The following is a 14,188-nucleotide window of genomic DNA, read 5'->3' as shown; positions in this document are numbered from 1 at the left end:
AGACGGATGAAGACCAAGAGAGCAAAACCAGAGAGGAGCAAGAAGCAGCAAACACCAGACCGTTCTTTGACCAACGCCAGCATGGGCTCCTCCGCCATCACTGTGAGCTTCCTCCTCTTTCTGGCATTTCAGCTCCCAGGGCAAATTGGAGCCAACCCCGTGTACAGCTCTGTGTCCAACGCAGACCTGATGGATTTCAAGGTAGGGCCAAGAAAGGGGGCACAGTCTGGGACAAGGGGGCTTTGTGACACTGTGCCAGTCACTGAGACCTCTCCCTTTCCTTGTGTTTTCCTTTTGTAAAGAATTTGCTAGATCATTTGGAGGACAAGATGCCTTTAGAAGATGAGGCTGTCCCCTCGCAAGTCCTAAGTGAGCAGAATGAGGAAGCTGGGGTCCCTCTCAGCCCTCTTTCTGAGGTGCCTCCCTGGACGGGAGAGGTCAACCCAGTCCAGAGAGATGGGGTTGCCCTCGGGAGGGGCCCCTGGGAATCCTCCGATAGATCTGCCTTCCTGAAGAGCAAGCTGAGGGCATTGCTTACTGCCCCTCGGAGCCTGCGGAGGTCCAGCTGCTTCGGGGGTAGGATGGACAGGATTGGAGCCCAGAGCGGACTGGGTTGCAACAGCTTCCGGGTAAGAGGAAATGGGGATGGAAATGGAATGGGATGGAAGGAAATTGTGGTTTCACTGAGGCTGAAACCTTGTCAAAGGATACCACCAGGGGATATTTTCTGCAGGAAAGGGACCAGCAGAGAAGTTTACTCCCTTTGAAATTTCTGCCCCAATTGGGTGGGTGCCCCCTGAACCTCAGGACAATGACATCGTTCTCAGCTACAGCCTGCTAAGAAAATGCTAAGAAACAAAGAAGTTACCGCCATGAGCACTGGGAACTCAAAATGTTCATGGGGCCAAGTCACCTACATACTACTGATTGGCAGCGTGCATTCCTCCCAGAATTGTCAGATCCCAAAAGATTGAAATTTACCAGGGTTGACTGTATTAGCTTCTAAGGAGCAACTTGTTTACCAGCTCATGATACTCAGAGGGTCATCAGTTTGGAGTGGGTACTGGTGGGAAGTGAGAACAGTCCTATGAGACTGACTTTTCCTGTAGAGCCAGGTCACCAAGACAAACGTGTCTCTGCTCTCTTTGCAGTATCGAAGATAACAGCCAGGGAGGAAAGGGCAGGCCAGGCCCCAGGCCGACTTCGAGAGGCCCTCATCCTCTGGGTTTTCTCACTCAACTTTGTCCCATCTCGTTGCCATCAAGTTGAGTTGTGACGAGCATCCTATTCAAGTGGCAGCCTCCTGTCAACATTTCTCACATTTTATGCTAAATGTAGATAAAGTGATTTCATTGTGGCTTCTCCACTTCTCCCACTCATGCATTAAAATTTAGTCACCTGGTAACTGACATTGGTTTGAAAACTAATAAACTTCAGCACCATGGACAGAAGCTGAAACCTCTGGTTGGTGTGATTTCTTCCATCTCCTGGGGAGTTCATTCAGCTTGATAGTTCTTGTCATTTCACCTTTTGTCAGAGGGCAGAATGCTCGGTTCCTTTATTCCTCCTTTAAAAAAGTGAATAAACTTATTTTTTGAGCAGTTTTAGGTTCACAGCAAAATTTAAAAGAAAGTAGAGATTTCCCATTTACACCTTGTTCCCACTGGTGCACCGCCTCCTCCATTATCAACATCCCCACCAGAGTGGGACGTTCGTTACCATCGACGAACCTACATGGACACATCATAATCACCCAACGTCCATAGTTCATATGGAGTTCACACTTGGTGGTGTACCTTCTGCGGGTTTGGACAAATTCAAGCTCCTTTCATTCCTCCCTCTGTGTGTTTGTATGTGGAGGGTGTGTGTGTGTGTAGGGAGCAGGGGCTTTAAGCTGCAGCTCACAACCTGTCTCCACTCTCACTGCAGCCTCACCATGGATTCTGAAAAAAACCCAGGAGACTAAAAGCACATTTATCTTTATTCAGATTTGCTCACATTCAGGGCATTTATTTATTGAAAAGAAAACTTACAAATATCTGGGTTTTTTTTTTTCTTCTGGTTACATCTAATGTAGCTTGTACTCTGTAGACAATTCTTGTACATCTAATATTTTTTGGTTACAGTTATTCTTTTAGAGGCACACATATAAAATGAGGGCACTAACCGAAGTTTCTCTGACACCTTTTGAGAGTTAGTGCTGTGACTGAGTGAATTGCATTTTTAGTTTTAAGAGTAGGCAGCATATTTGGGCTTAAAAGCTGAACAGAATGAAGAAAGAAATGTTTGCTATGCTGACAAATGCAAGTTTACGTGCCTTTGGCACCAAATTTAAAAATTAGCCACCAGCTTTCCCCAGTTCAGGTCCAACGTGCTTGGACTTGTAGATTTTTACTGAGGTGGGAGTTAGTGGAGAAGATGGTTTCTTTGTACCTGCTTCTGAAAAGGATGTTGCTCTAAGCAGAAAATCCCAGGCCCTGAGTTCTTCCCCAACAGGGAGCAGTGCTCTGATCTGTTTTCCCACCTGTTTCCCCCTTATATCTCACTCTCCGTATCAGATTCTATGATGTCCCTCCAATACCCCACACTTACGCATTAATTTCCCCATTTACGCTCTTATTTATGCTGTTCCTTCTACGTGGAATAGCCTTTACCCAACCCTTTATCCAGTGCTCCCAAGAACATTTTACTCATTCCTCAAGGCTCATGAAGAATGCCACTTCTTCCCGGAAGCCTTCCCTGATACCACGTGCCCAGTACAAATCAAGCTCTTCACTGGCAGCTTTTTATAACTGTCATATAACAATTCTCATATGCCACAATTTGCCTTGGTCTGCAGTTGTGTCTCTTTCCCTGAACAGCAAGCTCCTTGAGGGTAAATGCAGCTTCAGCAGACCCTGCAGCACGTAGCACAGTTGATGCTCAGTAAATGTGGGTCAAATCATCTGTCTTGTACAGGAATTGGTCAAATTGTCTGTCTTGTACAGGCATTGGAAAAAGAGGAAATAAAGTAGTACTTTGCTCCTTGGAGAGGGAAAGGGAGGCCTGAAGTGAATTGATGGTTAGGGAAGGAGGTGGGGAAACAACTCTAACTGCTTCTAGTAAAAATGTTCCTTATGTGGACTTTGAACAAAGAGGGCAGAAAACTAAGAACAGAGGACTAACAGGGACCAGGGAGGAGAGAAAGTAAGAAGTGTCTGTCCAAACCTGGCTCCTGAGGTCTGGCCCTGGGGGAGCAGGAGCTGCTGGGAGGGGAAGAGTGGGGAGATGGGCACACTGCCAAGGTGTCACCGTGACACAGCGGGTTCTCACCGACGGAACTGACCCATGTGCCAAATACACAGGAGACACCCCTGGAACCCAGAGGACACTCGGGGATGGGTAGAGGGGCCTGAGCTGACTGAGACCATCCCTACCACTGTGGAATGGCAACTTGAAGCAGATCATTAGAGACCAGGAAAGTCACATTTCTGGCAAAACAAAAAGTGAGCAAAGAGCAATAACCGATGGCAGGGACAGAAGCTGGCCACAAGATCTAAATACCCTTAGGCCCGGGGCCAAGTCCATTTCTTCTGGTTGGATATCAGACGAATCTCCTTGTGGGGCAATTTCCTAAGGGAAACTTCAGGAATCCGAACAGATTCCCCACCAATGGCTGTGGGAAGGACAAGAGGTTTTACAGGAGGCAGGGATCTGCAAACAAGACCCAGCAGTGCTCATGTGAAGGGAGGACAGAAGAGGGATGCTAAGACCCAGGACTGAGTTGGTTCTTATTACTTCGGTGGTACGTGGACCCTGTGGAGGGAGAGTCCCACTGGGAGAGCTACAGGAGAGACCTGAGACTACAAAACTCCTCTCTAGCTTTGTAATTTTTACACTAGAGAAACAAAGTGAGTAAAAACCAAGCACGTACCACTCTAAAGAAGGATCACCGTGGAGACAAGAGGATGACAGAGACAGATGAAGACATTTTATTCTGACATGTTACGGTTACAACGAGAACTTCCAAGTTCCAAGAGTTCAAATAAAAATAGAATTTTACAAATTAAAAAAAATACAATGTATATACACAGTGGAATTCGCTAACATTACTGTATAAACAAACAGTGCAAACAGAAAAAAGGAAGCTGCTACTGCTGAAATGACCAGGGCCCACGAGGTGTGAGGCAACACTGCACGTCAATACTGCAGGGCCAGGAGGGCGCTCTGGCCTTTCCGGAGCCTCTCATCTCCCAGGGCCGTGCTGCCGAGGGCTCTTGTGTCAGAAATGTCATATGGTCAGCTGGGTCAAGTAAGCAAGTGTCCATTCCAGCCAAGAACCGTTAGTTAAACAAGGTCATGAGCAAATCACCCCCCAGAACACAATGCTCCCACAGTTGGGATGGGACTCCTGCCCCCCAACCCCAATCAACTCAGCTAGGAAAGCACAGAAAACTGCCTCTAGGCAACCCGGGACCCAGCCCTGGTAGATTTCTGTTTATCCAGGGACCAGGCCACTGGGAGGCGATGGGGCTGGAAACAGGTGAGATGTTGAGATGTGGGTTTCTAACTGACAGAAATCAAAGGAGTGAGGCTTACAGTTTTTTTTTTTTTTTTTTTGTTTTGTTTTGTTTTGTTTGTTACAAGTGGAGCAGTGGCTGTCTTCGGGCTCATCTGGAAAGGGCAGATGCCGACAGGAAATAACACGCCTTTCCAGAGGGGCTGGGATGGGTTCTCCTTGGAGGCCGCCCAGGCAGTTCAGGGGGATGGGGGCATCTGCACTCTGCTGTCTATCTCTGGGCTACACTGATGAGAACAAAGTATCTGGTGACTTAAACACGACATGATGTGCACGAGGGATAAATTCCAACACTCACCCAGGGCGGCCCGAGGCCTGTGATCCCACCCTCTGGAGGCAGGACAACCTCCCACAGGACATCAGTTCTGCCAGTTTCAGCAAGGGGAACGGAGGGGCGGCAGGAGCAGGTCACTGGGATGGGCAGTCATGCCACACCCCTGACTTGGGCAACTGGTTTCCTTCTTAATAAAAGTATGAAAATTGGGATCAAATTTTGAATGCTGCCTTAAAGTGGCAGCTGGCTGAACACAGCCACGCGTAGGAGGGCTGCCTTTTTGGTCCTTGTGATTTCCGCAGCTTTTTATTGGGAATTTCATCTATGCTTCAGAAGTCAAGTGCACCGAAGTGGAAAAATTTGTAAGTCAAAGCAATTTTGGTCAAAGAGATAAGACACGGGAAGAATGGGGGGCCAGTCAGTTGGAAATGATGCTGAAGAAGCCCCTCGAGCAGGTAGAGTTGTTCCCTAGAACATGTGCTGCCCAAGACCTGTGCCAGCAAAGCCGGGGCTGACACCCACCCCCAGGCTGAAAGGCGGTCTTGGCAACAGAAGTCAGCAGGAGGCTGAGGGGAGAGGGCAGGATTGCCGGGGCCAGACACTGATGCCCTCAGACAACTTCCATGATTAAAAAAAAAACAAAAAAAACCCCAAACCTAAATGCAAATGAATGCCATCTCCAGTCCCAAAGGACATCTTCCACAGGGCTGCTTGAAGGGCCTAAGATGCCGTTAAATGTGCAGAGAAGTGGAAAATGGGTGCAGATGCCCCACACCCAAAGGTTCACTTCAGCTGCCTGTTCAGGGAGGACCAATCAGCCCGGAGGGCAACTAAGTCACTGAAACAGAGAGGGCTGCTCCCTATTTTTGATGCTAAAACTTTGAAGTGCGTGCTGGCAGGAAGAACCTCCCCCTCCCCACCCCGAACCCTCCTGAAGTTTCCACTGCTGAGCCCCTCAGTAGGCCGAGGATGACACATCTGTGAAGGGCAGACACTCTCATCTTCAAATGACCATCTGTTGCACTGTCGCACTCTGGCTTTTTAAGCCACATCAGGTTAGTGGTCACTGGTTCAGGCTTCACTCCTTTCCATCTTCTAAATACCATACCATTCCCCACAGTCAAGTGAAGCAGTTTTATCTAGGGGTGCCCTGGTTTTAGGGGTGATGCCAAGATCCTTTGGGCCGTGGCTGCTTCCCCAGGAAGATGTAGGTCAAACTTAAGGAAAGTACAGTAATTTGATGGAGACCAAAAGGACCAGGGTAAAACCACGGCACTAGGAGACGATGGGTGATGTGGAAAATGGAGAGAAAGCTGAAATGCTCAGGACTAGGGCGGATGTAAAGCTGACCCTATCTTCAGATTTATGGTTCAGAGATTATTAGTGGGACTGGAATGCTTTGTGCTTCTGGAGGGTGGTGGTTCTGGGGAGATTCACACCCCAGGGGTGAGACCAGAGCACCAGCTCACACCCAGAAGCAGAACCTCCCTTAAAAGGAACAAACTGGTGAAGATGTCAACTTGAGACCCAATGAAGGAGGGCCTCCCTTAAACATGCGTGATTTTTCCTCTGCGCCCAATTTCTCAATTTGGTAATTCACTTAATTCTGCAACTGGCATGACCCCACTGTTTGCCTTGGCCAAGTCCCTCCCATAATGGTTTAAGGCAACAGCTGGGCTCCCTAGGGAAGGAGCAAAGGAGGGGCAGGAGAACTGCTCCGAGTCACCTTCCAGTGGGTGAGGCCTGACTCCCCGCTCCAGCCCTGGTGGGGAGGGGGCCCAGGGCCTGTGCCAACACTGGATGGTAGGGACGCAGGGAGAAGGAAACTGGGAGACGCTTCTGAGAAGTCAGACACGTCCATGACCTGGTGGTTCAATGCCGCCCCCAGACTCTGCCCAGCGAGGTGTGCGATGATTGTAGGCTTTCCAAGCGAGCAGGTGACCGGGACTCCTCCCTGCCCGGGAACAGTGGCGGTGGAGGCCGAGCGAGCCGCCTCCCCAGGCGGCTCCCGGAGAGGCCGGGCTGGCACATGGCCGTCAGAGGGTCTGGTAGTGCTGCCGCAGCCGGGCCTGCAGAAACTCGTACGTCAGGTTGTGTCGTGTGATGACCCCAACGATCTAGGACGGAGAAAAGAAAACCCAAGTCACCTGCAGAGTAAAACCCACGGGGACGAGAACACGAGTGACGGGGGTGAACAGACGCTGCGCAGCCTGTACCGAGAAGGGGCGGAGACAGAACCAGGTCCTGGAAGGGCTGCAGCAGACGTGGTGACGTGGCCGGCGCACTCACGTCAAAGGCTGCCTAAACTCCAGGAGGGAAGATTAAGGAGACAACCGGGGATCTCAAGCTGGAGGCCAATGGGATGAATTCAGCCCCTAAAGCTTTTGGCTGGGGCAGCTAAAATCTGAACGTGGTTAAACAGGGCCCACGTGCTCCAGCATTCTCAGGGCCCGCCACACCCAGCCTGTCTCATGTGTGTGCAAGGTGCGTGGCCCAGGGAAGGCTTCTGAGAGGCTGTGAGCCCTGCCACAGCTTAGAAATCCCATCTTTCAGAACTACCCGAGGCACTGTCATGCTGGGATTTATCAGAACAAATATATATTTGGTCTTTGTCCTAGCTGCTGGCACAAAGCTCTTAAAACTCTTGGAATTTCCTAAGTGATCAGAGTAATAAGGGTGTCTTTTATTCCTTGTAACAAGCCCCTTCCAACCATACCTGAGTTTATGTTAATGATGTAACTTTGAGAAAGCCCCTAAGGATGGAGGCTGGTTGCCTGGGGAACCAAGCTTGTGACTAGAGGATTGGAGCGTTCATCCCCACCCTCTACCTGTGGGGGGAGGGCTGGAGGTTGAACCAGTCACCAATGGTGGCCAATGATGTAATCAATCACGACCATGTCGTGAAGTCTCTATTAACATTCCCCGAACTACAGGGTTTGGAGAGCCTCCAGGCTGGCGAACACGTAGGGCGCTAGAACGGTGGCCTGCCCGCTGGAGAGGACGCGGAAGCTTGGCACCCCTTCCCACGCCCGGCACCCCTTGCTCTGTGCACCTCTTCCATCTGGCATTTCTAAGCTACCAGGTTACAGTTTATTACAAAAGGGTGTTAGGAGAGCATTTTCCTGAGTCCTGTGAGCAGGGCGTCATGGGAACCTCCTACTTATAGCCAGTCAGAAGTACAGGTGACAATCTGGACTTTGGATCAACAATTGAAGTGCGGGGTGGGGGACGTGATGAACAGTCTCGTGGGACTGAGCCCTTAACCCGAGGGATCGGATGCTGCCTCCATGTAGAGTGTCAGAACTGAGTTGAGTTGCAGGACACCCAATCAGCGTCCAGAGAATCAGAGAATTACTTTGTGTGGGGAGCACCCCCCCACCCAAAAAAAGCCATCCAGTGACTGCAGTACAGCAGAGGATGAGAGTCCAGAGAAACAGTTTTTTCTAAATGGTTGTTCAGAAAACAGACATGGCAGTGACTCACGTTTGTCAGTGGGGTGGGCGCCCCACACCATAACCTGTGTTAGAACTGTCAGCGCAGCAGTTTCAAGGACCACAATTTGACCCCCTGCAACTAAAACCGTGTGAGAACACGCTGTGCTGTCAGCGTTCTGCTGTGTGACACCCTCACCCTAGAGAGGCGTCATTTCCCGGAGGGCAACCTGGCAACATGGACTGGAAGCCTTAAAAAGGTGACCGCTACAGTGAAGTTTAACTAAATATCCCACAACAGAGGACAACCGAGTAAGTAACTGGATAGTCATACGACAGAATGCTATCGAGCCATTAAGATATCCTAGTGGGGGGAGGGCAGAGCTCAGTGGTAGAGTGCATGCCAAGCACACACAAGGTCCTGGGTTCAAGCCCCAGTACCTCCATCAAAAAATAAAATAAAATAAACACTTAAAAAAAAAAAGATATCCTAAGTGAATGCTTTCTGACGTGGAAAGTCATTTCTTCTAGATTAAGTGAAAAATTAGGGTACTAAATAGTGTAAAAAGTGATAACATTTTCATTAAAACTTGATATATAAAATCTCTATTTCTAGACACCCAGAAAAAAGACAAATGATGAAAAGTTAACATGGCTACTTCTGTAGAGATAAGAGTTTGGCTTTTTTTTGCTTATCTGTATTTTCATATTTTTCTACAATCAAATACCAATATTTGTGTTATAAGAAAAAAATCGAATTCTAAGAAAAAAGTGAAAATCCCGTAGCAATAATTACTAGGTATTCTATCTTTTAAAACTCTCCGAGTATCTTGCCTGAAGTTCTCTCATTTAATGTTACAAATGCCCGTAAGAGGTGGGCAACTGACCTGTCCTCAAGGGGGCGCCATCAGGTCAAGGGTGAAGAGGAACGCTTTAGAATAGCGAGCCTGCCCTAAGCTTTCCTAGGCCGCAGAAAGGAGGCCAGTGTGACACTGGCGACATCTGTTGGCTACACAGAGAAGGCATATAAGAAACTCCCAGGAGGCAAAGAGGGAAAGGTTCTCCAAGCTACCCCCATCTCTGCAGTCTCCTGGCTCCCCCATCTTCCCTGCCCCTCACCCTCGGTGGAGGAGCTGCAGAGGCCTCCTTGTGGGATTCCGTTGCTTCCTCCTGGGTGAGAAGCCCTGTCTCCCAACAGCGCAGTGGGTAGAGGATCCTTGGCAGGAGGAGGGTGGGTGGACAGGTGTGGCTGCAGGCACCAGGTTCTCCCTCCCAGCTGGACCTCAGACTCACCTCTCCCACCGCGTTCACCACGGGCAAGTGCCGCAGGCCCATCGTTCTGAACAGGTTGAACACTTGAGAGACATGGGTGTTTGGGGACACAGTGAAGGGCGCAGGGTTCATGTACGGGGTGACATCCTGCAGAGGAGACAACACAGGTGACCTGTAGCCAGTTCTGCCCTGCCCAGGAGGAGACCCAAACTGCAGATGAGCAGCGGTCTGTGAGGGATGGGCCCTCGGCCTCCTTTCCTGGGCCTCATCCCGGGGGAAGCCCTTCTCACCACGATCATCCGCGGGTTCAGCAGTGTCAGGTCCAGGTCGTGGATGTCAGGGTACCGCGGGTAATCCTCCGCCATCTCAGCATAGGAAAGGCGCGGCTGGCTGGCACTCTGCAATCCCAACCGAGACACGGTCCTTGCACCCAGGACAGCGACTGGCAGGGTCACACTTAGATTCCCCTCCCTCACTATGTCTGAGAGCCGGTGGAGCAGAATAGGAGCCATAACAGGTGCTCTGGAGTCAGACTTTGTCATTTGAAGCCAGCTCTCAGTCACTCCTAGCTGTGCCACCCTGCACCAGTCTCCTCATCTCTCTGAACTTCCCTTTCAGTGAGAAAAGTGCTAACTAATAGTACCTGTGTGGGTTGACTTGTGCCCCTAAGAAGACAAGTCCGAGTCCTTTCTCCTGGTACCTGTGAATGTGGCCTTACTGGAAACAGGGTCTTTGTAGATGTAATCAAGTTAAGATGAGGCCCTATTGGATTAGGGCGAGCCCTGAACCCAATGACTGATGTCCTTATAAAAGAGGAGAGCACACACAGGGAGAGGGCCACGTGACAAGAAGGCATACACAGGAGCAATGTGTCTACAGCCGAGGAGTGCCAAGGACTGCTGGCACCCACCGCAAACCAGGGTGGCAAGGCTTCTCCCTGGAGCCTCCAGGGAAAGCACGGCCCTGCCGACACCTGGATTTTGTACCGTGGCCTTGAGAATCACGAAAGAATACATTTCTGTGGTCTGAAGCCACCCAGATGCGTGGCAACTGGCAATGGCAGCCTCAGGAAACTCATGCAGTAGCTTTGCTACTGTTCCTGCATCCGGAGTCTTCCGGATTTTCCCTCAGCTCTCACTGCCTCTGACCATCCCTGGGCACCTGGGCCGCCACCACCAGCTCCCAGGCTGGGCACGTAACCACAAATGCCAGTCACTGCTCTGCCCCCATCTTTTCCAGCTTAACGCCTCCTTGCACACAGCCCTCCTGTCCCCCACCCGACTCCCAGTGCTTTCTCAGGCCAGCTCTGGCCGGCTTCCGCACGCAGGCAAGGCCCACCTCCCCACTCCCACTTCCTCATCCCCTCTGCTCCACTCCAGACCTCTACTCCCTGCCAGCTGGGCTGGGCCTCCCCACAGGCCACACCCCAAGCCTGAGCCCCTCCCCAACCCTGACCCTTCCTGTCCTGCCCATGTTAGCTGCTCTTCGGCCGGCCAGTCAGATCACGAGTGACCGCAGGCTGGCCGCCCACGGGCAAGACCTGAACTAGGAGGGTCAGTTTGGAAACTAGGCCTCTGGGCGACTTTTCCGGCTCCTGTCACAGGTCACTATAGGAACCACTTAGAACACATCCCACCCACTCTGCTTATCGCTACAAAAATTGAACAAAAGAGAAAAAAGAAAGCTACAGGACAATTAACAAGGAAAATACTATTTCTTTAAATGACATAAGGTAACCAAGCTCACTCGTGCCACAGATGAAAGTGCAGAAACCCTGCTGCAAGCCTGCAGGCCAGAGGGACCCTTGACAACCGGTGAGGGGCCACGGGGAGAAGGGCTGCAGGGGAATTCACACCCTGCTCAGTGTCACCTGCAGAGACCCTGCCTGCAGCGGGGGACGAGGGGCTGACAGCAGACATGGGGACTGCGTTCCTACCACCCTTGTGCCCTCCAGAATCCCGGTGCGGACAAGAAAGGAGACTCACCGACTGGCTCTCGGAGTAACAGACTCCTCGGACGAGCAGGGTGACGAGCTGCGAGCGCAGGATGAGGCCGTGGAAGGTCAGGGGGCGGAAGCGCTCCTCCATGGTCCAGTCTTCACTTGGGGACTGGTCAGGGTATAGGTTGGGGTAGGGAGTGTATCTGTTACACAAAAACCAGACGCTGCCTAGGACACCCTCAGCAGGATCCCTTCCCGTCCCGTCTCCAGACCCCTCCCTCAGTTCCCAGGAACAGCCCCGAGCAAGGGGCTGCCTCACCTCCGGTCCAGCATCTGCTGCAGGAGGTCCTCCTTCTCCCCCGGCTCCTCCGAGGTCACGTGCTCATCGCACATGTTCCGCAGCTCACTTGACGGGTAGGACTTCATGGACTGGCTCCGTCTGCGCTGCTCACCAGCCCGGGTGAGGATGCTGGACTTCTGTGGGTGGGAGCGGGTGGCGATGATGGAGGCAGCTGCCAGGGAGCCGGGATGGCTGCGCACGGGCTCACCAGCACGCAGCAGCCATTTGGGTAAGGATCTGGGTGACAGTGAGGGTCAAAGCCACAGGCCCCCATGGGAATTACAAGACCCTTCACAGTGGCTCAGGGGCTTGTGATTCAAAGGAGTCTCTCAGAGCCCAAGGTTTTTGCCAGCCCAACATCCCGGCTCCTTTGATTTGGCGACAGCCTCTCAGATCTCCAGCGGGGAACACCCCCCTCCTACGTCATGTCTTGGTGGGCCTGTCCACTGATGTGCCCCCCAGTCTCCAAAGCCAAGGGTGGGCATGCCACCCAAGTGAGGCAGCAGGAGTCCTCCTCAGCGTGGACGCCCCTGGTCCTACAGGGGTCTACCAGCCACCTGCATGCCGAGCGCAGCGCTTCTGGTTTCTCAGCTTTCCTGTCCATCCTGTGGCTTCCAGCTCACTTCTTTCCCTCTCTTAACTAGGTCGAAGTCCATTTCTGTTGTTGGCAACTCAGAACCCTCCCGGATACAACTTGCACTGAATACTGAAGACTGCTGATTAAAACAACAGTCTATCCACATGCTTACCAGAACAAGAATGAGCACATGTCCTGATGGCCTAATAAAGTCAGTACTCTCTGTCAAGTCTACACTCGCTGTTAAGTCTATACTCGCTATCAAGTCCATACTCACTGCCGTATACAATGAAAAGAATGCTAATTTCCACAAGAGCCAACCAGGGCCACCCCGTCTGAGGGGTGTGGCAAGCCCAGGATAGAGGAACCACTTGTTCATCGCCCACCTTTCCTCCGCAGCTGTTTTCTTTACCTTGAATTTGATGTTGTTACTGATCAGCTGGTTGCCCTTCATGAACTCCTTCTCATTGCCCCGGTTCTCCGTGACCACTGGGAAGGCATGGTGGACTGTGGTGCGCAGGATGCTGACCAGAGACTGGATGCGGGTGTGCGGGTAGACGTAGGTCAGGTTAGGCTCCATGATGTCGCTGGCTCGCAGTCTGGGGGAGGGAGGGAAGCCATCCAGCCTCACGACAGAGCCCATGGCATCCCGGAGCAAGCTGTGATGGGGCTGCTCGGGTCTCCTGCACTGCCTGGACCACCTGGGGCCCCTCTTCTGAACCATCTTTAGTGGTTCCTTGAGCACACGTGCTCCTTTTTACTTCTATACACTTTGCACATGCTGTTCCCCATGCCTCGAATGCCATTCCCCGCTTTGTCAGATGGCTAGGCCAAAACCCTTGGCTCAATACAAGCGTCCCCTCACAACGAACCCCTTCCGCTTGTCCGGGGGTTTGGCTGGCCCTCCTCAGCACTCTACGGCACGTGCCGTGTATCACCACTGAGTTGCTAATTATACTGGAATTAAATAAAAATTGTTTGGTTGCCCCTTTCACCAGGGATGGCGACTGTCACCCACAGGTCCAATCTGGTCATGCTCACTCATTTTCATGTTGTCTATGCTGCTTCTGCACTAAAATAACAGAGCTGAACACTTGTGACAGAGACCACATGGCCTGCAAAGCTGAAAATATTTACTCTCTGGCCCTTTCTAGAAGTTGGCTGACCCCTGCATTAGACTGTAAGGCCGTGCATGATACCCGGACGTGGGAGGCCCAAACTATTTGTGGCTGATGGATAAGTTGGTGATTACGCCTAGAATAATCACTGCTGATAGTACGACATTTCATTAAGCCCACACGAGGCAGCTAGTTCTCACTCACAGGGCTTAGCTCCTGACTTCAAACCTTCAATCATAACACTTCCTGTTTAGCCAGAATGCCCTGCCAGCTGGACAAAGCACCACATGGCCCTGCCCGCCCCAGCTCCCGGCCCCACACGGCTGCTCCACCATCTCAAACATGCTTGGGAACAGACGTGCTCGCAGTTGGAAGGACTTTCCTGTTGTTAGTCAGTTTTGCCTTCTTCCAGCTCAAGATTCTGAATGGCCATTTGCTACCTAACACAAACATTCCTCAGGCTCTAGCGTTTGTAAGTTCTGGAATGAAGCGATGAACAGACATCACGGCCTTACTTGTCCATTTCCACCTCTGTCTCCCATTCTAGAAGCGGCACGCCTCGCAGGCCCACGTGGATGTCATAAATGCCCTTAGTGAAAAAGTCTCCTGTCCACTTGGCCACCTGAAACACAAAGACATGAAAAGAGGCTGCTGTCGGGGGAACGTGGCTTTGAACCTG

The 14,188-nt window shown here is 51.4% G+C and overlaps 2 protein-coding genes across 3 annotated transcripts in view; one reads left to right on the top strand and one right to left on the bottom strand.

Moving 5' to 3' along the window:
* NPPA (natriuretic peptide A) lies at window positions 1-1,453 on the top strand. The gene is made up of 3 exons (XM_006192454.3): window positions 1-201; window positions 303-629; window positions 1,152-1,453. Exons 1-3 carry the CDS (start codon window positions 7-9, stop codon window positions 1,161-1,163), a joined length of 534 nt encoding a protein of 177 aa, XP_006192516.2. The 5' UTR covers window positions 1-6; the 3' UTR covers window positions 1,164-1,453.
* A 2,495-nt stretch (window positions 1,454-3,948) lies between these two features.
* The window catches only part of CLCN6 (chloride voltage-gated channel 6), a 31,550-nt gene continuing 21,310 nt past the window's right edge, over window positions 3,949-14,188 (bottom strand). The window contains exons 17-23 of one of the 2 annotated variants that reach the window (XM_014565827.2): window positions 14,025-14,131; window positions 12,804-12,990; window positions 11,794-11,951; window positions 11,521-11,677; window positions 9,826-9,933; window positions 9,557-9,682; window positions 3,949-6,949 (exon numbers count right to left, since the gene is read on the bottom strand). In XM_014565827.2, the coding sequence (XP_014421313.2) occupies window positions 6,869-6,949; window positions 9,557-9,682; window positions 9,826-9,933; window positions 11,521-11,677; window positions 11,794-11,951; window positions 12,804-12,990; window positions 14,025-14,131 (924 nt within the window). In that variant the 3' untranslated portion in view covers window positions 3,949-6,868. Of the gene's footprint in view, window positions 6,950-9,556; window positions 9,683-9,825; window positions 9,934-11,520; window positions 11,678-11,793; window positions 11,952-12,803; window positions 12,991-14,024; window positions 14,132-14,188 lie in introns of those variants that run through there. The other variant, XR_004325345.1, reaches the window with a different exon arrangement.

This window comes from Camelus ferus, chromosome 13 (genome assembly GCF_009834535.1).
Source record: "Camelus ferus isolate YT-003-E chromosome 13, BCGSAC_Cfer_1.0, whole genome shotgun sequence".
Lineage (NCBI taxonomy): Eukaryota > Metazoa > Chordata > Mammalia > Artiodactyla > Camelidae > Camelus > Camelus ferus.
Note: the sequence above shows the minus strand (reverse complement) of the source record. Positions and strands in the feature narration are given on the sequence as shown.